The sequence below is a fragment of the Triturus cristatus genome, chromosome 1_1 (assembly GCF_964204655.1).
Source record: "Triturus cristatus chromosome 1_1, aTriCri1.1, whole genome shotgun sequence".
Taxonomy (NCBI): Eukaryota; Metazoa; Chordata; class Amphibia; order Caudata; family Salamandridae; genus Triturus; species Triturus cristatus.
Window position 1 is genome coordinate 72,668,839 of NC_140579.1, and position 24,481 is coordinate 72,693,319.

Consider the following 24,481-nt stretch of genomic DNA (forward strand, 5'->3'; position numbering starts at 1 on the left):
CACCCGGCGCGACCCCGCCCGGAAACAAAAAAAAAAATGCTTTTTTGGGGGCTGGGGGTCCTTGTGGGACCACCTGAGCAGGCCTGGGAGGTCAGGGAGTTTTTACCCTGCCCCCTTTTTATGTTTTTTTAAACTTTGTCTCACCTTTTTGATTTTCACTCTACGGAAGCACAAGATAGCTGCCAACACTTCCTGGTTTGAAGTGTTGGCAGACAATCAGAGGAAAGCTCGTGCTCGGGACTTAGGCTCAGCCCAGATACTCCTCAGCAACTCTAAATGGATTTACACCATTTAAAAAAAAGGTCGCTTTCTGAACCAAGCACTACCTTTTTGCCACATTTGCTGTAATTCCATTCAGCAGTTCGGGCTGTAGCCTTGGCTAAAGTTTCCTATGGGAAATTCAGTTTTCCAACCTCTTTTTTTTTTATTTCTCAGGAACTACTGAACAGATTTACACCTTTAACAAAAAGAGTTCTTTCTGAAACAAGGGCTACCTTTTTGCTAAATTTGGTGTAATTCCATTCAGCAGTTCGGGCTGTAGTTGTCTAAAGTTTCCTATGGAAAATAACAAGGAGAAAACACGTTTTGGGACCCCCTTTTTTCTCGGCCCCCGCTTACCAAATCACACTGAAACTTTCAGGATAGGAGCTGACCGGAATGCCCCACTAGTTTTAAAAAGTTTGCAAAGATTCGTCAACCGGTGGCAAAGTTATTGGGAAAAGAAAAAACGCTTATCCTATGGAAACTAGGTCCTAACTATAACTATCTACTGGCGACCGCCAGTAGGTAATATATATATGTATATGTATATACGTAATATATATATATATATATATATATACCAACAATTTCGCCGAAGCAAAAAAAAGGGGATCGCACTCACGCAGGATTCCATTTTATGGCAATTTATTCATGTAAAAAGCCTGCTGCCATGCCCAACGCGTTTCGGTCCTACTCAGACAGTGATCAAGGTCTGAGGAGTAGGACCGAAATGTGTTGGGCATGGCAGCAGCCTTTTTACATTAGTAAATTGCCATAAACTTTGATCCTGCATGAGTGCAATCCCCTTTTTTTGCTTCAGCGAAATTGTTGGCATTGTTACCGGCGTGGGCCTGCCGGAGGAAAACGCACCGCCCCTCAAACAAGTGCGCTAGCATTCAACTTGGGCTGAACCTGGTTTCTTTGTTTTATATATTTATATATATATATATATATATATATATATATATATATATATATATATATATATATATATATATATATATATATATATATATATATATATATATATATACACACTGTGCCTTTTTTGAAAAAACAAATGCCGAGCCCAATTCACTTCAGCTTGAATTTAATTTATTCCATACAGCGAAACCACCCGCCGCGTTTCGGAGCAGTCGCCTCCTTAATCACAGGTCGTATATACATATATATTAGTTATAGTTAGGACAAAGTTTCCATAGGAAAAGCATTTTTTGATGGGCTTATGACATTGGCGTCGTTTGACGAATCTTTGCGAACATTCCAAAAAGTTTCTTTTTTCAGATCAGCTCCTATCTTGAAAGTTTGGGGGTGATTCGTCAAGGGGGGGCTGAGAAAAGAGGCGGTCCCAAAATGTGTTTCCTCCATGCAATTTCCATAGGAAACTTTAGACAAGGCTACAGGTCAAACTACTGAACAGATCTACGCCAAATTTGACAGGGAGAAAGGTCTTGGTCCAGAAAGCACACTTTTGTTTAAATGGGGTAAATCCGTTCAGTAGTTTTTGAGAAATATACAATTTTACAGATATCGATATTTGAGAATTTTGACATCTGATTGGCTGAGGCGTTACGAGCACGAGCTTACGGCTGATTGGCTGTGAACAGTTGAAACTCGGAAGTGTTGGCAGCCATTTTGTGGCTTAGTTGAAAGGAGTAGGGGGAAAAAAGAAAACAATTGTATAAGAGAGTATAGTAGGAACACTGTGGACTTAGTTTAAGCAGTCTGTACGGTGCAGAGGCAGGGAGTTTGAATGTTGCGTAGGCCGTGGAAATCACGTCCGCAGAACAACTGTGTGCGGTATTGTGGCATGGTTGTGTAGGCTCTGGAAAGCCCATCGGGAAAACAATGCGCCGTATTGCGGCAAGCAGTGTATAGGGTGCACACACAGGTAGTGTGAATGTTACGTAGGCCGTGGAAATATCGTCCGCAAAACAACAATGCGCAGTATTGCGGCAATGTGCAGTAGGCTGTGGAAATCATATCGGAAAAACAACAATGCGCCGTATTGCGGTCTTCCTTTAATATAATGAGCAGTAATGTTTACTTATAATGCAGTGTTTACTTTTATCATGGATGGTGTCACTTTGTTAGAGGAAATTTAATATTATGTGGCAGGGCCTGTTCTCTCCCTGTGCGCGGAACCAAATTAACGTTTAATTGGCTGAGGTGTTCCAACAACTAGCTTAATGTTTATTGGCTGCGAACCATTGAAAGTAGAAGTGTTGCTACCCATTCTGTCCCCCTCCGCAGATTAGCAAGGACATCTGATTGACTCACATGTTCCAAGCAGGATCTTCCAGAGCTTAATGTTCATTGCCGGGAACCATTGAAAGTAGAAGTGTTGCCAGCCATTCCCTCCACCTCCGCGGAGTAGCAGGCACATCTGATTGGTTGACGTGTTCCAAGCAGGACCTTCCCAAGCTTAATGTTCATTGGCTGTAAACCAGTGAAAGTAGAAGTGTTGTCAGCGATTCCCTCCCCCTCCGCGGAGTATCAGGGACATCTGATTGGGTAACGTGTTCCAAGCAGGACCTTCCCAAGCTTAATGTTCATTGGCTGTGAAGCATTAAAAGTAGAAGTGTTGGCAGCCATTCCCTCCCCCTCTGCGGAACACCATGGACATTTTATTGACTAAAGTGTTCCAAGTACAAGTTTGCTCCTTATTGGGTGGGAAGGGTTCCCTGTTGTCAGCCATTTTGTGGCGCACTTCAAAGGAGTACCGGAAAAAAAAGCAGTAGAGGGGAGGGTAGGAACACCATTAACTCTGTACAGTGGTCACAAGATGGTAGACAGGGACTGTGAAGGTAAAAATTGTTTTTTATATATTTTAAGTGCCATTTATGTAATTTGCGTGGGGCCTACAGGAGAAGAAGAATAAGGATCACAACAAAAAAATCAAAATTTTTACAATTTCTATTCTGTAGAAGTTGGGAACAATTTTTAGGATATTAAACTTACAAAATATCACAAAAAACTAAAACAAAATTACTGAACAAACTATAGGTTTAATGAACATTATAGTTAGAAATTAGCTTTTAAAAAACCTTTGAAATTCATTGAAAAAACCATAGATTTCAAGGACGTTATAGTTAGAAATTAGCATTTAAAAAACCTTTGAAATTCTCTGAAGAAACCATAGGTTTCAGGAACGTTATAGTTAGAAATTAGCATTTAAAAAACCTTTGAAATTCACTGAAAAAACCATAGGTTTCCGGGTCGTTATAGTTAGCTGGACATTTCATTCGTACAAAACCAGAGAAATTCCACCGTTATAGTTAGTTCAGCTAACTATAACTCACGCACCCGCAATGCACTGCTCATGATGTCACATATTACACCATTCATGGCATGGTCAGTGACATCACTGATGACATCTCAAATGACATCACTGATGACATCACGGATGACATCATCCAGTGACTGTGTGTTTCTGTACTTTTTAAATATATTTTATATATATTCCAAGGTGTATTGAAGCATGAGTGGGTGTATAAGTGTCTGGATGATTTATAGGTGAGTGACTGACTGTATAAGTGAGTGATTAAATGTGTCTTACTGAATGCATGGGTTAATGACTAAACTGTGTGAATGTCTGTATCACTCTGTCTGTTGTTGTGCAAGCTGCTGCATGGGTTGGTCAGTAGCTACATGAGTGTCTATATAGGTTATTGATTGGCTGTCTAAGTATTTTTTGGGGGAGTTTGAGTGTGTGTGTTGGTGGGTGGGAGGTGTGTGCAAAGATGTGTGAGTGGTTGATTCACTGGGTGTATGGGTTCAAGAGTGCATGTGGAAATAGCTGTATGGGTAGGCAAGTGTGTGTATCAGTGTGTTGGTGAGTGAATGAATGTCTCAGTGGTACATGTCCAAGGAACTACATATGTAAAAGGCAGTGTATGTGAGAGTTGAAGTATATAAAGGACTCTACATGATAGTCAGTGATTGTAAGACTGGCAGTATAAATAAGTGTGTACTTGTATCACTGATTATATAACACTGTAAGTATGCATTAGTATCTGTATGACTAAGTAAGGTGCTGTGTGTATAATTGTATAGAAGAGTAAATGGGAGTATGATAGTTTCTTAGCATGACTGAGTAGGTGTGTGAGTAACTGCATGGATGAGTGGCAGTGTGTGATTGTCTTTATAGGTGCATGAGTGCATATGATAGTGTTGTATTGATGAGTGACTGCATGTATGAGTGATTGTATGGATGAATGAGTGGATGTGTGTGCAGACCTAGCAATCAGTGAGTGCATATGGAGTAACTGGTATTGGTGTGTCAATTATTTAGAAATTGGCAGTCTGTGTTTTACAGTGGGTATATCAAAGTTAATATTAGAGTGTGAGGAGGTGCATCAGATTTTCACGTGGATGATGTCATCAGTGATGTCATTTGAGATGTCATCAGTGATTTCATCAGTGATTTCATCAGTGATGTCACTGATCATGTCATGAATGATGTAATATGTGACGTCATGAGCAGTGCATTGCGGGTCGCAGGTTATAGATTGCTGAACTAACTATAACAGTGCAATTTCTCTGGTTTTGTACGAGTGAAATGTCCAGCTAACTATAATGTCCCTGAAACCTATGTTTTTTTCAGTGACTATATATATGTATATATATATATATATATTATCAGCCCCAGATCGAGTAGCTCGCTACCGCTGGTCTTGACATCTTTGCCATAGACCCTTTACTAATACAGATTCACCAGGGCTTCCTCTTTGGTGGTAGCCAGGCTTTGCTAGTGTAAGATAACAATTAATAAGCCACATTGGTCATAGCCATCAGTTGTGAGCTTGTGCCAACTGCTTGAATCGGGTGCTGCCCTCACTTTCGCAGACTTATACGCATGGGCATAGGTCCATGGGGGGTTTTGGGGTGTTACATCCCCCTAAAAAATGTATTTTGTGGTAACTAGTTGGGTATAAGTGAGTTCAGTCGGTTATGGTGATGTGTCTGTCAGGTTTCACCAGGAATTCTTACATACACACAGACAAAATAGCCAACACACACTCTCTCCCTGTTTTGAAAGTCCTAAAAGATGTTAGGTTACAAAACATCTTGTTTTCCCTCACTTAGTACTCCTACCAATCTCCATTCCTCGCCCTTTCCAACGCCCCTTAATCCCCTCTCAGGCGCCCTGCTTGTGGTATAATGTATTTTATCATGATATGCCTGCGTGATTGTTGGAAAACCTATACCCCCCCAACCATCATTATGACCAAGTTACACCCCTCCCGGCTTATGCAAAGCTTATGAGCTGAAACTGGGACAGATGTTTACACGTGCTGCAGCACTACGCAGGGTAATAGGCAGTATTGGTTAGGCCATGATGCTGAGTTAGATACAGGTTAATGCACTGCACACATTGCTGACGTGGAGCCCCAAACATCACAGGACCACTTATCTATAATACACACAGAGACAAAGGAGGGGGTGCAACTGTCTGTCTTAAGCCTCGATGGAGTCAAGGCCCCCAGACTGACCTGTCTCACAAGGACTTGTCCACTGACTTCACCTGTATTTCCAATGTCCCCATAAATGCTGGCTTCAAGCTGCTAAAATTCAATTATGTTTATCATACTTTCTTGACTCCAGCCAGGCTACGTTGTGTGTTTAGAGCCACCCCTCATACCTGCCCCAGATGCACACAGATTTGTATCATATGACGTGACAATAATGCATGCTCTTCAGCCCCTCTGGAATGAGATATGTCAATTACTTAAGCGAGTTACCAGTATTAGGCGACATGTTAGCATGCAGAACCCGTGCCTGTTGGGCTTGATTGATGCCCACCCTAAGACGGACAGGGCTGGGAGAAAATGTGTTCACTGCGCCCTCACTCTTGCACAACGAGCAGCAGTGATGAACTGGAGGATGGCCTCCCCACGCCCCCCCTACTCTGCTGTTTGTCCTTAAACCAGTTGTTGCCTCGATTTTCCATGGTAAAGGTTTGTCAGTATGATGCGCTGTTGAAGGCAGATGCTAAGCCTGTGTTATCTGGACATTTAAAAGCTTTCAATAAAGAGCAATTTAAAAAAACAATATTGGGAACTTGTTACGCCCATTTCTGCTATTAACAGCCACGTCATACATGCAGACATGTGATACTACGATTAGTATATCAGTATGACCCGTGCCATCTTTGTCCTTCTTTTCTCAGTGTTTTGGTCACCGCTCCTAACATCATCCATGTAGATGTCGCCGAGTCGGTAGCGATACAAGTGGAGGGACTCACCAGTGCCGTCACAATTGAAGTGTATTTTGAGAACCAGCTGAAAGGCAAGAGATGCTCCAACACAGAGACCTTCACCTTAAACAGCAACAACAATTACATGGAGGTCAAGAAGCTGAAGGTATGAGCCATCTTTCACTTGTTTCATCTCTGTCCCAGCACAGTGACTCTCTCTGATCTCTGAAAGCACAGTGAGAATCCTTCTCTCAGAATATTTTAGGTTAATGAGGACTTAATCTCCCCCCAATGCTGTGTGCAATGAATGTCCTCTCCTCTGCAGGTTGAGGATCCTCCCCTTTTTATAGATTCTTCCCTTCTGTAGATCGATGGCCCTTCCTTTTACAGGTTATTGAGAACGCTCCCCTCTGATGTGAATATCCTCCCCTCTGTAGATGAGAATCATAAACGATGTAGATTACTGAGACTCCTCCTATGTGTATGCTGAAACCCCCCTACTATTGGTTATTGCAGATCCTCCCTTCTGTAGGTTGAGAATCCTCCCCTTTGTAGGTTTTATAGATTCCTTCATTCTGTAGATTGATTGCCCTCCCTTCTACAGGTTATTGAGAATGCTCCTCTCTGATGTGAGAATCATCCCCTCTGAAGTGAGAATCCCCCTCTGTAGCCATTGGTTATTGTAGATCCTCCTTTCTGCGGGTGAGAATCCTACCCTTTGTAGGTTTTATAGATTCCTCCTTTCTGTAGATCTATGACCTTTCTTTCTGCAGGTTATTTTGAACACTCCCATCGAACATGAGTATCCTCCCCTTTGTAGGATTTATAGATTCCTTCCTTCTGTAGATTGATAACCCTTCCTTTTACAGGTTATTGAGAACGCTCCTCTCTGATGCGAGAACCCTCCCCTATGTAATTATTGAGAATCCTCCTATGTATATGCTGAAACCCCCCCTACCATTGGCATTGCAGAGCCTACCTTCCGCAGATTGAGAATCCCCCCTTCTGTAGATGAGAATTATCCGCTATGTACATTATTGAGAGTCCTATGTATAGGCTAAGACCCCCCTTTCCCACTATTGATTAATGCAGACCCTCCCTTCTGCAGGTTGAGAATCCACCCTCTGTAGATGAGAATCCTCCCCTTTGTAATTTATTGAGATTCCCCCTTCTACAGATTGATTACCCTTCCTTCTGCAGGCTATTGAGAACCCTCCCACCTGATGTGAGAATCCTCCCCTCTGTAGATAGGAATCATCCACGAAGTAGATTAGTGAGACTTCTCCTATGTATAGGTTAAGTAGACCCCCTACTATTGGTTATTGCAGATCCTCCCTTTTGTAGGTTGAGAATCCTCCCCTTTGTAGGTTTTATAGATACCTCCCTTCTGTAGATTGATAACCCTCCCTTCTACAGGTTATTGAGAATGCTCCCCTCTGATGTGAGAATCCTCCACTCTGAAGTGAGAATCCCCATCTGCAGCATGAGAATCAGACACTGTGTAGAGGATTGAATCCTCCTATGTTTAGACTGAGCCCCCCCCCCCTATTGGTTATTGCAGACCCTCCTTTCTGCAGGTTGAAAATCCTGCCCTTTGTAGGTGTTATAGATTTCCCCCTCCTTGTACATGTTATTGAGAACGCTCCTGTCTAATATAATAATCCTCCCCTCTGTAACTGAGAATCATCCGCAGTGTACATTATTGAGAATCCTCCTATGTTTATGCTGAGACCCCCTACTATTGATTATTGCAGATCCTTCCTTCTGCAGGTCGAGAATCCTCAGTTCTGTAGATTAGAATCATATGCTATGTACATTATTGTGAATCATCCCATCTATAGGCTGAGACCCCCTCCTCTTGGTTATTGCAGAACCACCTTTCTGTAGGTTGAGAATCCTCCCCTTTATAGATTCCATTATTCTGTAGATTGAGTAGCCTCCCTTCTACAGGTTATTGAGAATGCTCCTCTCTGATGTGAGAATCCCCATCTGCAGCATGAGAATCAGACACTGTGTAGAGGATTGAATCCTCCTATGTATAGACTGAGACCCCCCACCCCCCCCCACAACTATTGGTTATTGCAGATCCTCCTTTCTGCAGGTTGAGAATCCTGCCCTTTGAAGGTGTTATAGATTCCCCTCATGTAGATTGATTACCCTAACTATAATACTTGTACATGTTATTGAGAACACTCCTCTCTAATATAATAATCCTCCCCTCTTTAACTGAGAATCATCCGCAATGTACATTATTGAGAATCCTCCCATCTATAGGCTGAGATCCCCTCCTCTTGGTTATTGAAGACCCTCCTTTCTGCAGGTTAAGAATCCTGCCCTTTGTAGGTGTTATAGATTCCCCTCATGTAGATTGATTACCCTAACTATAATACTTGTACATGTTATTGAGAACACTCCTCTCTAATATAATAATCCTCCCCTCTTTAACTGAGAATCATCCGCAATGTACATTATTGAGAATCCTCCCATCTATAGGCTGAGATCCCCTCCTCTAGGTTATTGCAGATCCTCTCTTCTGCAGGTTGAGAATCCTCCCCTCTGTAGATGAGAATCATATGCTATGTACATTATTGAGAATCCTCCCATCTATAGGCTGAGACCCCCTCCTCTTGGTTATTGAAGACCCTCCTTTCTACAGGTTGAAAATCCTGCCCTTTGTAGGTGTTATAGATTTCCCCCTCCTTGTACATGTTATTGAGAACGCTCCTGTCTAATATAATAAAATCCTCCCCTCTGTAACTGAGAATCATGAATCATCCGCAATGTACATTATTGAGAATCCTCCTATGTTTATGCTGAGACCCCCCTACTATTGATTATTGCAGATCCTCCCTTCTGCAGGCTGAGAATCCTCACCTCTGTAGATGAGAACCATATGCTATGTACCATATTGGGAATCCTCCCATCGATAGGCTGAGACCCTCTCCTCTTGGTTATTGCAGATTCTCCCTTCTGTAGGTTGAGAATCCTCCCCTTTGTAGGTTTTATAGATTCCTCCATTCTGTAGATTGATAACCCTCCCTTCTACAGGTTATTGAGAATGCTCCTCTCTGATGTGAGAATCCCCATCTGCAGAATGAGAATAAAACACTGTGTAGAGGATTGAATCCTCCTATGTATAGACTGAGACCGCCCCCCACAACTATTGGTTATTGCAGATCCTCCTTTCTGCAGGTTGAGAATCCTGCCCTTTGAAGGTGTTATAGATTCCCCCCTCCTCATGTAGATTGATTACCCTACCTATTATACTTGTACATGTTATTGAGAACGCTCCTGTCTAATATAATAATCCTCCCCTCTGTAACTGAGAATCATCCGCAATGTACATTATTGAGAATCCTCCTATGTTTATGCTGAGTCCCCCCTACTATTGATTATTGCAGATCCTCCTTTCTGCAGGTTGAGAATCCTCACCTCTGTAGATGAGAATCATAATGTAGGTATATTATTGTGAATCCTCCCATCTATAGGCTGAGACCCCTCCTCTTGGTTAATGCAGATCCTCTCTTCTGCAGGTTGAGAATCCTCCCCTCTGTAGATGAGAATCATATGATATGTACATTATTGTGAATCCTCCCATCTATAGGCTGAGACCCCTCCTCTTGGTTATCGCAGATCCTCTCTTCTGCAGGTTGAGAATCCTTCCCTCTGTAGATGAGAATCATATGATATGTACATTATTGAGAATCCTCCCATCTATAGTCTGAGACCCCTCCTCTTGGTTACTGCAGATCCTCAAATCCGCAGGTTGAGAATCCTCCCCTCTGTGGATGAGAATCATATGCCATGGACATTATTGAGAATCCTCCCATCTATAGGCTGAGATCCCCTCCTCTAGGTTATTGCAGATCCTCCCTTCTGCAGGTTGAGAATCCTCCCCTCTGTAACTGAGAATCATCCGCAATGTACATTATTGAGAATCCTCCTATGTTTATGATGAGTCCCCCCTACTATTGATTATTGCAGATCCTCCCTTCTGCAGGTTGAGAATCCTGCCCTCTGTAGATCAGAATCATATGCTATGTACATTATTGTGAATCCTCCCATCTATAGGCTGAGACCCCTCCTCTTGGTTATTGCAGATCCTCACATCCGCAGTTTGAGAATAAACACTCTGTAGAAGAGAATCCCCACTATGTAGATTCCTGCCGTGGTCGAGAATCCTCCCCATACTAGTTCTTGTAGATCCTTTCCTCTGTAGAGTTTACTGTGCATCCTACCAATTTTAGGTACCAACAGTATTGTTTAAGTATCTTCTATGCAGGTGGGCATACCAAGAATTAACAAGATCTGGCAAAGCAAGTAAGGTACTTTGCCTTTTGAGTCCTAGCTAAAACATTATAAAGCCGACAGCTCTGAAAAAACAAATACAAGTTATTATTTTCTTTATACAGTGCCTCTATGAGATATATAATTAATGCTAGATGATTCAGTGACGTATTGAGATGCAAGTACTCCTTTATTAGTTGTAATGGGAGCACATCATCAGAGGCGGAACGGAACATGAAAGCCAATAGCAAGATGTAAGAGAAGGAAAGTCATCTGGGTGAAGCCAAAGCCCACTCTGTACGTTTTAAAGAAGTGTTAACAATAGGTTGCGGACAGACCAAAAAGAAGATAGGACTTACATTGGCAGGCGTCAGTGTGACAGATGCAACTCTTCGTCAAAGTTACAACCGTTGAGGGCAGGAGAATTGATGCCAATTTTGCTTGAAAACCCACAATTGAAAGACATTTACATCCTATGGACTGCAGAGGGTCTGGAGTTTACATCCTCTGGACTGCAGAGGATCTAATGTTTACATCCTTCGGACTACATAGGGTCTGAAGTTTACATCCTCTGAACTGCATATGATTTGAAGTTTACATCCTCTGGACTGCAGGGTCTCTGAAGTTTACATCCTCTGGACTGCAGGGGCTCTGAAGTTTACATCCTCTGGACTGCATAGGGTCTGAAGTTTACTTCTTCTGGACTGGTGAGTCTGCTGGGAAGGGACAGGTAGGTGGCAGGGGTAGGGAAGGGGTGGCCTAAATGCTTCCTTTCCATTTAAGTGGAAGCACATTCCCGCAGGAGATATGAAAGCTGAACCATCTATGTTATTGCAGCCCACAAATAATGATTAGTAAGGAGATTGGGGCTGAGATGCAGAAGTAAGTGATGGGACACATAACACGAAATCTGTTGACAGAGACCAGTTTCTTTTTGCATGTCTTCCCAAATGTGGTGCAAATCAGGGCAGTTGTTTTTGTGAACTGCCCGAATTTAACAAGGTGCCATACAGATTTTAAGGGGATTATTTCATATATAGCAGGGCACACATCCAGTACTAAAATGGAAATGTCTGCCAGTCTGATATTTCGAGGTTCACAAACTTCAAACAGGTTGAAACACCACAAAGATCAGAGGAGCGGAAAGCTTTGTTTTGGCCACCATTACTCACTGTGAGAAGGCTCAAGAGACAATGGTGAGCCCCACGTTGCAAACAAGAATCACTGGTGCTGCGTGGCAAGGAAGCACATATCAACCCCAGGACGGTCGAGGGACACCAAAGAAGGGGCTGAGAAGGCCTTTTTCCTCAAATAATATAAAACTGTAACTTGAGATGTGGGGGCTTCTCTATGAGTCTGCAGACCCCGAAAGGTATTGTGGCCAGTGATGCTCATCAGGGTTTGTCAGCCATGAACTGCCACCAACCACGCTGAGTCTTGCTTCCTGAATAATTTGTACATCTCACTAGACTAGGAAAACATTTAGTGATGATGTCAAAATGTAAAATAAAAACCACCCTGATAACCCACAAGAGGGTAAGGGCACGCACTGTGCTCAAAGTCAGCTGGGTCAGTTGCCACTCCTTTGCCCATTTGGCCAGGGATTGAGAACCTCTGTGGGGTTGCAAGGTATCAGTTTCATCTTGCTGCCACTACTTGCCCAGGAAGAAAACACTCCCAGAGTCTAGGAGTATGATTGACTCTCTTCCAAGAATGTCCCCAATGGTTCCTCCTTCTCTGCTCCAGCGTCCATCCGTCCATCGTACGCAGTCTCTGAGCAAGACTGCCCGAGTCTTTCTTAAAGGTACCTTCTTTGTGTGCCTCCACTGTTTATTCATTCAGACCCGGGATCCCCATATCTTAATCCTGACACCTGCAATGTAATGTCTACAACCAAGTATGCCAATAATACTCAATGGAGCTTCTGTTTCTCACTGTGGTCGAACACTTCGGTCACCAAATTCACCAATTTCATGCTTAAACTGGCCATTCGGATGCATTGCCTACAATATCTTACTAGACCTGGAACCAAACATGTACAGGAAACTATGGACATTAGCTGGTTTTGTAGTCTTCTCTGGTTCCTGATGCCTGTAGAAAATGTATTATTATGGCACTAATTCAAATACCAGTCCTAGATCTTTCTGCTTTGACATATTTTCAACTCCATCACACTGCTGCCATTTCTGACCAAACTAATGGAAAAAGGAGGGGTCATAAGTTTATATATTTTATTTATTGTCCATTTATTAAGTGTATGGTCACACCCAACGATGTGTCTCCGCACTATTGAACGATCTCATAGCAGTAGGGAGAAAGAAAGGGGGCTTGGTTTCCGAAGCAGACCGAGAAGAGACCAGGGCTGAGCAGACCTTACACATCGCATGCTGGAGACCTGAATAGCCAAGGTGTTAAGTCCTTTACGAAAGGTCCTTTCCATTGGTTCTGCTCTCAGATTCGGTGGTAAAGAGTTCCATATCTTGGTCGCCAGATAAATGAAGGAACAAGCCCCCCGCCTGGCCCTCAGCTCTTGAGGCACCTTTACTAGATTGCCCCAACAAATCTTAAATTACGTGAGGGAGTATAGGGTATTACCATAGAGTGCAGGTATCTCTGGTCTTTGCCCGTCAGAATTTTGTGATAATGGCACATCGCCTTGTACAACATTCTTTTCTCCACTGGAAGCCAGTGTAGAGTCGCCAAGGCATTTGAGATGGATGTCCTTCTGGGAAGATTAAAAACTAAGCGGGCTGCCGCATTTTGAATCCGTTGTAATTCTTTTAGCCTGCCCTTGGTAGCACCAAGGTAAAGGATGTTACAGTAGTCTATTTGCGAGGTTACTAAAGCATGTACAACAGTTGTACTGGTCGTTAAAGGCAATAGGTCCAGGATGTTCCTTCAGATTTGAGGGCCCCAAAGCATTTCCCGGCTACGCTACTTATTTGACTCTCAAACTAAAGTTTGTAGTCAATCCATACACCCAAATGTTTTGTTTTGGATTTAGGGATCAGGGTTTGGCCTAAGACATCCTGCCGTGAAGCTGATAAACAGATAGAAGGTACTTTGCCCACTATCATTACCTCCGTTTTGTTGCCGTTTAATTTAAGGCAATTATTGGTTATCCTGGAGGCTAGTTCTTTTAGATAAAGGGCCAGATGTACGACCGTTTTTTGCGGTCGCAAAGGGGTTTTAGGCCCGTTTGCGATCGCAAAAAATGTGTGGCCCATGTACCAACACTATTTTGTGAGTCGCTAATCAATTAACGATTCGCAAAATAGGGTTAGCGACTTGCTATTAGAAAGGAGAATTTCAAGGGCGTCCCTCCCTAATAGCGATTCCAAAACACTCGCAGTCTACCACTCTTCTCAGAAGGGTGCTAAGGCACTCACAAACGGTAAGGGGTCCCCAGGGGACCTCTGCCCCTTAGGGAAAGCGTGCACAATTATTTTTTAAGGTCAAGCAGTGGCCCCAGGGACCAGTGCCTGCCCTTAAAAAAATGAAACTGAATTGTTTCATTTTTATTTTTTCAAGGAAAACAGGCTGTTTTAAAAAAAAAAATGCTTTATTTAAAAGCAGTCCCAGACATTGTTATCTGCTGACCCCAGCAGGCCACCATCCCTGGGAGTGCTAGCCATTCCCAGTGGGCTCACAAATTGCAACTGCCTTATTAATATTCATGAGGCATGCAATTTGCGACCCCTTTGGGAATCGCAACCAGTGTCTTAGATACTGTTGTGCATAGCATTTTGCGACTCGCAATTTGTCGCAAAATGCTAAAATCATACACCTGGCCAAAAGAGAGAATTGGGCTGCAGCAGCCTCCGCATTTTGAGATGAGGTGACTATGAGCTTCGTATCGTCCATATATGATACAATTTTCACATTGTACTCCACAATTTCCACTAAGGGGCAGATGTAGAAGTTAATTTAAGTGAGACTCATGATTGAGCCCTGTGGTACCCATTCCGAAAGTGAAATGCCATCTGTGTGGGATTAGGGCAACTTGGAAGCTACTGGATTGGAGGAATAAAGTCATCCAACGCAGCAATGTGCCACCGACACTGCACAGCATAAGCCTCTGAAGGAGTAGGCTGTGATATGGTGTCAAAAGCCGCACTTAGATCTAACAACACCATAGCGGCTGTATGCCCTTCATCTGCACACCGTCTCAAAGTTTCGGTGGCAAGACGGAGGGCAAGTATTAGCTTTAATGCCCATTGCTGCACATTTCTTGGTTAAGATTTCAAGGAACATTCATAGTACTTCTAGTAGGGCAATCTCAGTGTGTTTTGGTGAAATTCAGATTCTGCAAATGCTGGAGGATTCAGTAAGTCATGTTGGAGCTCTATAGCAGCTGCCTTTCCCAAGAGTTTCAGCAGAAAATGTACATTAGTTATAAGGTAATAGTTCTTACAATTGTTGGAGTTTTTGATGTTTTATTTATTAAGAAAAAAGAAACATCATGTGGAAATTCTTAATTCTTTTTTACACAGTCTGATCAAAGGAACACTCAATCGATTGATCACTATAGGGATTCGTTAGTTTGTTCTTGCTTCAATTCAAAGACATTTCTCATAAATACCATATTATGTACTTACACCTGTCACCTGTAAATACATCTGTGCAATTTAATTAACATCTGGATTCCAATTTGTATGGGCCAGTTCCACAATTATTCATTGGAAAAAAACAGAAGGGGGAGAGAAAGGGTTCCAACAAGGTCTCTGAAAAATAGTCTTTTGTATTTAGGGAAAATGTCCACATTTTCCATAGGTGCAACAATGACTGTTTAGTTGTCTGTATTCTAAAACTAAGCGGTTTGAATGGTCCAATTTCGCTACTAGAAACAAAGGATTATTCATTGGTGAGAAGCAAGGCTCGATTATGTCTTGATATTCAAGTTGTGTTAGAATTTCTCTAACTGGATGTTTAGCTTCATGTTTTATGGGGTATTGTGGTTGCACTTGCGGGCTGGACCTTATGGGTATTATAAGGTAAGATGGAGCTCCATCCCAGGCCAAGGAGGGGTTCTAGCCATTTCTAGTCATGGCCATGACCAGTATATTCCATACTGTGCTGTAGGCGTTCGTACTATGGGGGCATATATATTGAGGTTCCTCGTCTATCTGTAACTACTTATTCTAACTTATTTGCATCCCTGCGCCTCTCTTCTACACGACATGTCATGAACAAGTAGTTCCTTCCACTGTTCAGCTATGGGGCGGCGTCCTAATCCATTTGATTCTTCTCTGATTAAGGCTCTACACTCTGCCCCAGTCCAGCTGGTTACATCTCATTTCCAGGCTCCTATCAGTGGCCCAGTGGTAGATTTCCAGGACATTGCTATTCTCCTTTTGGCTAGAGCCAATGCAAGATCTACAAATGTATTCCCCACCTTCCGCTTTGGTGGTCAGGGGAAAAGCCCCAGCAAACATACCTCGGCTGTGGCGTTTAACGTGCACCCCAATATATCATCGATCCTTAATAATATTTAATCTCAAAACAGACGGAACAGTTCAGGCCCAGGTCATATGTATAACATCTGCGTCACTGTGATTACACCTAAGCCAGCTATGCATTTCCCCACCGTATGCAGCCTGGAGGCGGTGGGGAGTCAAATGTCATGTGCACAAAGTTGAATTGTATGTATTTCAACCTAGTGTTGTGGGAAATCTTCTTGGGGGATGCCAAGATTCTCCCCCATTCCAATTCAGCAAACTCTCCACCTAAGACCAACTCCCATTGTCTCTGCAGTATGCACAGTGGAGTAAGGGACGCTCCAATTAATTAAGCATTAAACCATTTTACCTGATGCCCAGCCGTACCTAGTGTAACCAGTGAGTACTACATGTGTCCCAGGATCCTCCTGGTCCATTCGCCACAACTTTTCAAAAGTGCGGGTCAGGGCTTCATACTGTAGGAACTGTCTAGGCGGAAGACCACAGCTTTCCATTAGTTCCTCAAAAGGGATTAAACTTTTGCCTGATAGTAGTCACCTACTGTCTCCAGTCCCAGCTCTGTCCAGGCTATCATTTGTTCTGGTGTGAATATCGACAGTGGATCCCCATGGGGCAAACTGACCATTGGCAACACCGGTGTATATCGGGGATCCCGGCCATTTTGGCCTTGCATCATTTCCAGCACTGCAGGGCTGTGTTCTGCAGTATCGGCCGGTAAGGGATTATCACTGTGGGGTCAAGCATCTCAGCTAGTAATAGGCTGGGGCGTTTACCTGGCTCCATCAGGAACGTTCCCTCCATGTTCACTCCCTCTAACCTCTGTGCCAACCATTGCATTTAGGAAGCCAGGAGATAAAGCACGAAATTCTGCACCCCTAGGCTCCCCTCTGCCATGGGTCGGTGTAATATCTTCAATGAAACTCTCTGCCACCCATCTCCCCAGCGGCAAGGAATCCAATTGTCAAAACCATCCCGTAGGCATCAAGATCAGGAGGTTAACAAAAAACTATAGTAGACGTGGTAACATGACCATTTTGGTCAGTGAAATTCTGGCCATGATAGGTAATCGCAAGGAGCCCCACAAAGACATGCAGGACCAAGCGACCTATCTAAATTTCCCTCTCTTTGCTCGTCTAGAGAGTGTAAAATGTGAATTTCCAAATATTTGCATGTGTTGAGTGCCCAATTAAGGTCTACAGATAGGGCTGGGGGTCGGGGCAAGGCGCCAGCCAGACGAAACAGGTAAGTTTTGTTTTGTTGACCCGTAGTACCAACAGTTTTTCAAACCTTCCCAGAAGATCCAAGGCTGCGCCAGAACCCACCACAGCCTCCTTCAAATAAATCAGGAGATCATCTGGGTATAAAGAGATGGTATAATCTTGCCCTTCTACTATCAACCCCATCCTTTCCCCTCCCTGTCCAAACAATGTGGCTAGAGGCTCAATTGCCAAGGCAAGTAAAAGGGGCAACAGAGGACAACCCTGCCGAGTGCCGCGGAAAATCCCATATTGTGGTCATCGAAAAGGCCGTCAACAAACAACTGACCAGCTTCCTCGAGGAGAACAGCATCCTGGACCCATCCCAGTCCGGTTTCCGCAGCAACTACAGCACCGAAACTGCCCTCATCGCCGCGACTGACGACATCAGGACCCTGCTTGACAACGGAGAAACCGCAGCCCTCATCCTCCTGGACCTGTCAGCCGCCTTCAACACGGTCTGCCACCCCACACTGCGAACATGCCTCCACGACGCCGGAATCCAAGAGAAGGCCCTGGACTGGACCACCTCCTTCCTCTCCGGCAGAACACAGAGCGTCCGCCTCCCCCCCTTCCGCTCTGAAGCCACCGAGATCATCTGCGGCGTACCCCAAGGCTCATCCCTCAGCCCAACGTTGTTCAATGTCTACATGGCACCGCTAGCCCACGTCGCACGACCTCAACATCATTTCCTACGCCAACAATACCCAGCTGATCCTCTCCCTCACCAAAGACCCCCACACCGCCAAAACCAACCGCCACAAAGGAATGAAGGCCGTCGCCGACTGAATGAGAAATAGCCAACTGAAGCTGAACTCAGACAAGACGGAGGTCCTCATACTCGGATCCACCCCCTCGGCCTGGGACAACTCCTGGTGGCCGACTGCACTAGGAGCACCCCCTACATCCACCGACCACGCACATAACCTAGGGGGTCATCCTCGACTCCACCCTTTCCATGATGAAGCATGTCAACGCCGTCTCCTCCTCCTGCTTCAACACCCTCTGCATGCTTCACAGGATCTTCAACTGGATCCCCACCGAAACTAGAAGGACTGTCACCCAGGCCCTCGTCAGCAGTAGACTGGACTACAGAAACGCACTCTACACAGGAGCCCCGGCCAAACTCATGAAACAGCTCCAACTCATCCAGAACGCGTCCGCACGCCTGATCCTCGACATCCCTTCGCCGCAGCCACATCACACCCCACTTGAGAGACCTGCACTGGCTCCCCATCAACAAGAGGATAACCTTCAAGCTCCTCACCCACGCACACAAGGCACACCACAACACCGGACTAACATACCTCAACAGCCGACTCAGCCTCTACACCCCCACCCGCCAGTTCCGCTCCGCAGACCACTCCCTCGCCACCGCCCCCCACATCCGAAGAGTGACCGCCGGCTGCAGATCATTCTCCCACCTCGTGGCCAAGACATGGAACACCCTCCCCATCCACCTGCAGCAGACCGAAGACCTCGTAACCTTCAGGAGACTTCTCAAGACCTGGCTCTTCGAACAGTAGCAGCCTCCCCCCCCCCTAGCGCCTTGAGACCCTCACGGGTATGTAGTGAGCTTTATAAATGCTATGATTGATTGATTGATTGACACTGTTTGACCCATCTTAACTCTTGCTGTGGGGCATGCATATTGGACTTTCACCCATTTTACCCAACCTTCCCCGAGACCCATACGTATCAGGGTCTCGAATAAGTAGCCCTAGCCTACTGTGTAAAAAGCCTTTTCCAGGTCAATCGATAAAATAGCCACCTGCGTGAGAGATCATGCCTCTGACCGTTACAACACAGAGTAGAGTCTACGCAGATTGAATGAGGTATTGCGGACGGAATAATACCATTTTGGTCAGTATGTATTAGAGTCCGCATATAGGGGAGCAATTGGCACGCCAAAACCTTAGTAAGTATCTTGACATCCATGTTTAGGATAGAGAGTGGTCAATAATCTACCACCCCGGCACCTGAGACTGTCATTTTGGGAAGCAGAAATCCAAGTGCGTTCCGCATTGATTCAAGAAGTTTACTGGGTCTCAGGGACTCGGCAATGAGAGTCATCAAGTGCGGTGCTAATTTGAAAGCGTGAACTGAATAAAATTCCGCAGGGAGATCATCTGGTCCTGGTGCTTTACCTGTGGTCTTAGTTGTGATAGCCTCACAGATTTATTGTAACATCACTGGGTCTTCCAGTGTCTCCTGCTCCTATATAGTACTCGGAGCTGTAAGGGAGTCAGGAAGTCTCTGATCTCCATCAGCAAAACCAGAGGAAGAGCGGTATATAACATCTCATAGTATTCCCGGAATAAAGCATTAATCGCTTCTGGATCATAGACACATGCGCCCGGCTCAGACCACTCATGTGTGATCGTTGTCCTTCGGGTCTCTGGTCTAATGAGCTATGCAGTAGGTGGCCAGCGTTCTTCTCCTCGTTCTGTACCTTAGCAAGGTATCTCTTATTATCTTGGCATCGAAACCTTTCCAGTGTACCATAAAGTGCATTTCCTGTAAGCGTTTCAAAGTGGAGGCGTCCGCTCCCTGCATGTTGTCCAGTCTGCACAATCTGTCCTCTAATTCTTCCACCTGCCTATGGAGTTCTCTCTGTGCCACAACTAACTGACCCAGGCAGTGTCCCCGTGCCACCACCTTAAATGCCTCCCATTCCACCAGATGCTGTATGCGCATTAGTGGAAAAGAAGGTTTTGATAAAAGTGCCCAGGGACTCCCTAAAGCGGACATCCTCCAAAATCAGGTTGCTGAGTCTCTATAGGGGAATCAGGGGCGGGTCCCCAAGGGTTGGTGGGTCATCAATAATGGACTGAGGTCTGAAAAAATATGCCCCTGGCATTCAGTATGTATGATGGATCCACTAAAGTCTGGGGAGCACAGGAAGGCATCTAGTCTTGTGTGTAACTGATGTATGGGAGAGAAAAAGGAATATTCTCTATCCTTTGTGTGCTGTACCCTCAAAATATCCTCCAGCCCCCAGTGCTCCTTCCAGTCTCAGAACCCCGTGGCTGTATGGTGGGTCTGGGCCCTTGGGAGAGGAGGATGGGAATAGTCTAATGAGATATCTGTAACACAGTTAAAATCACCCCCTAGTATCATGGTCCCTGCTGTTAAGTCAGCCATCCCGGTCGAGCAGTCTCCCAGTAGGTAACACATATCTGCCCTCCCTATCAGGGCATGTACTGGTTCAAAAGGGACCCCCGCCCGTATCCAAATTAACGTGCCTGTGCATAGGCTGAAAAGGAGGTCGCAAAAATCTGCCCTCTTCATCTTCTACTTAGTTTCTCCACTTCGCCCATGCAGGAGGTGGGTCTCCTACAGTAGAGCTACCTGTATGCCCCGCCTCTTCAAATAGCTGTGCAAGTTATGTCATTTAATCATCAAGCCTATCCCTTTTATGTTCCACATTAGGAACTTCAGTGTATGTTCCCAGATTCCACCCACTTCCGCCTCTCTGCCGATCCCACCCCGAACAAAGGATTCATTCCCACTCCTGCAAACAAAACAAAACAAACCATAAGAAAAACACCCACAGTCAACAACTTCCCAGTCCTGGAGCAGACTGGCAACATCCAGCCGCCCAAATTGTAGACAGACCATCAGCTTCCAAAGAAAACCCAAACCAACCAGAGGAGTGGTCCATCTAGGGGTTGCGGCCAGATGTAGAAAGAACAGGCAATACACGAGCTGCCCAGGCACAGTTCTCGACCCTGCCCAGTTAGACTCTGAAACGGTTTGGTGGGGTGCAGCCCATTGTGGGGGGGGGGGGGGGTTCCTAGGCACTGTATTTATATGTTCCAGTTTCAGATAATGTCATCTGCAGTCCTCGGGGTAACTATTGGCAGGGTAACACTATCCTCACGAGAGGAATCAGAGTTCGACCCCTCGGTCCCCTTCATGGAGTGCGAGCCAGCCTTCGAGAGGATATCTTTGTCTTGCATTATCTCGGCCACTGCCTGAAGGTCCACAGCTCTTTCCCTCTCGGTTTGAGATGGACTTGGTGTCTTCTGCCCGACGTATCCTGCTGCGGCCAAGATAAGTCATCATTGGTGAATAATGTTGTTTCATGACAATTATCTTGTCTTAGGGGCATCTGGCAATAGTTTTTGGTTAGATCAATGGTACTTATATAGACGGCTTTCCCTATTTTCTCTATCAACTTTCCAACTCCAGGCGTAGGGTAGGCAATACAAAAAGATTCATCAAGTTTGAGTACTAGCACCATGGGAGAGAGTCACTCACTATCAGAAGGTTCTATGGTGTCTATAGAAAGTATAGTTACCACCTATTTCTCAGTTGCTTGCCTCCGTCCTTCAGATATCTGGTATAGCCATACCCTTTTTGCAGTGCCATGTTGAAAAATAGATCTAGCTAGTGTTGATTTGCAAGGATATGTGGAAAAACATGTCCTACCATTTCCATGAGCTTATCTAGGTGTCTCATTTCACTGTTGTTAGTGTTTGCTGTTGTTGTCCAGGATCCATCACATTTTGTCTTGTATGTTACAAGTCCAATTTCTTTAGATTTTTGTTCAATACTTAAAGTGGTAGGTTTTGGTCCTGTTGTGGTACACAAAATGTAACTAGTATGACTGCTACAGTTATGTCGTATATAGTCCATCCAATTGGGCTAGTAATTTGCTGTCAGAGGCATGTAAAAATGCAAGCACTTTATCTTTTGGAGTAATCTGTCGTAAATAGCTCACCTCATTGAAGTACAGTGTCTAGATCTCTGAAACTATTTGAAGGCTGTTTGCGATTATCTCCCAGATTGCTTGCAATCTCTGTCGTAAAGCTAGCACATACTCAACAAATGAAATAATCTTCCTTTATCCATTCTGGTACGGTGAGATCCAAAATAGTCCATGGTTGTCTGACAAACGGCACCCTCAAGTCAGTAAAGGCTAATGGCGTACTGTGAAGTGCAAACAATGTAAGTGCTAATACTTTGGTCCAATTTTTCCCAGTAATGTTGATGGCTTTTTGAAATATCTGTATTACTCTACTAGCCCATCGTTGGTTGAGGTTTTTATTTGCTTGATTTGCTTGATACACCTGCTTGAGTAGTTGGGACATAAAGTTAGATGCTTGATCTCTATTGGCTGTCCAACATGTTAAGAGAATTACAACGTGAGCTACTCTAATCCCATGCATTGGAGGAAGTCACTTTCTTTTTTCCTGCTCTTTTTATTGATTTTAGTTCATTAAAGTAAAACATTACGTGAACCTGTGACAAATGCCGATGAGATCCATCCCCATTTATCATTACGATCAACATAATAAAACCAGTGCAAATTCTGCCGCCACTAAGGAGCAGTACAGACCAATGTTCCTGGCTTATCCAAGGGCTGAATTGAGCTGAGTCCAGGAGTGTCATATTTTAATGTAATATCAGCGGAACCGCGGGATGGACGTACATTGAGCTAGAAGCAGTACTAGGGCACCATTGAGGCTCCTTCATTTCTCCACCCGTTCTCAAGGTTCATGAGGCAAAAACCTCACATACACATAAAATATACAAGTATACTATTAGGTATCGTATATTTATGCATTATTAGTTGCATCTTCACTTATGTTAATAGTGTTTTCATAAGTACACGCTTTCCACATAGGAGGGATCTTAGCCCTGTCCTGATGAAGATGCTTCCGCATCGAAACATGTTGACGTATTAGGAGTAACCACACATTAAGTAGGGAATCTCCGCACCACCTTTTTACCAGCACCAGCCCCCCTCGACATATTAAAGTTTTTGTCTTAAAGGGCCAGGTCCTTTTTAACTCACATTTACATTCACCCCAGACCCTCCTTTTGCATCACACATAGCACTTTATCATCAGTGCTCCCGCGTAGTTGCAGGTCGTAGCACGCCCCGTCCCGCAGCGGGGCGGGAAGACCCCTATGATGAAGCATGACACCATGGGTCATTCTTGGTGTGTGAGGGGTATTTAAATAACTCAGTGTGTGTCCAACCATTGTGGGACACGCACACTTCACTACCCTAGTTTTCTGAACCCAGGTTTTTTGTTTTTCTTCAAGAGGTGGATCCTTATGTTTGGTAACTAATTCTGAGTGGAGGACGTATCCACCTCCAGTGCCCGTGTAGGGCTTTTCCTCTACACTCCCTAATCCTGTTATTATTAGATATTTTAATGTACCCCACAAGTTTTATATACCAATTTGTGAAGTGACTCATTCTACTAGACCATTCTCTAATGGAGGGGGCACGGGCATCTCGCCAGTGGGGCGTTATATCTCTCTTTGGTACTAAATCATCCACAGCTTCTATGGCTCGAGTCCTGCGGCATCTCCCTATGTTGTCCATGATGTCTAGAAGGAAAATGTTTTGGTCAAATTCCAGGTGTCTGCCGACAACATTTCCTGAGGCTCTGTTCACAGCGTGCCAATCACTTCAGATAACCAGGTATTCCTAGGTAGTGTGATAAAATGTGCCCAGCGAGGATTCACATTGAAGGCAGCCAGGGCTGATGGCACTCCCCATACACCAGAGTCAAGAGGGAGAGTAATAAAATTTATGAACGTATTTGAATTGAATAAGTCGAAATTGCAAAGATATCGTCAACAGCCTGGTTGCCATTTTAGCCTCCGTCCACTCATCATCATCAAGGGCTCCCAGATCTGCCGGAGGTGGTAGAAGGTCCGGCGAGTGGATTACCAGGGATTTATATAACCTTGAGATGCCTCCATTCCCAAGAGAGTCCAATACTTTCTAGGAGATTGTCTTCAGGGACTGCAATGAGTTTATCTCGGTGAGTATCCACGGCGTGCCTTAGCTGCAGTTACCAATACAATTATGATTCATTGAGGTGGAAGTCTGCAGACAACTCATGAAATTACCTTATATGACTGCCTGCTCAGACATCTCCCAGTGTAGAAAGGGCTATTAAGTCCCCTCTATTGGATTGGCCAACCATGTGCCCTTCCACAGCAGTGTTTCCGCTGTTATTTTAGTAAGCCATTTGATTGTGGAATAATGAGCT

At 44.4% G+C, this 24,481-nt stretch overlaps 1 protein-coding gene across 1 annotated transcript in view; it reads left to right on the forward strand.

Moving 5' to 3' along the window:
* LOC146869469 (complement C4-like) overlaps positions 1 to 24,481 on the forward strand; it is a 520,274-nt gene that overhangs the window by 104,962 nt on the left and 390,831 nt on the right. Inside the window, exon 2 of the mRNA XM_085599862.1 lies at positions 6,434 to 6,626. Coding sequence (XP_085455988.1) covers positions 6,434 to 6,626 — 193 coding nt within the window. The remainder of the gene's footprint in view (positions 1 to 6,433; positions 6,627 to 24,481) is intronic.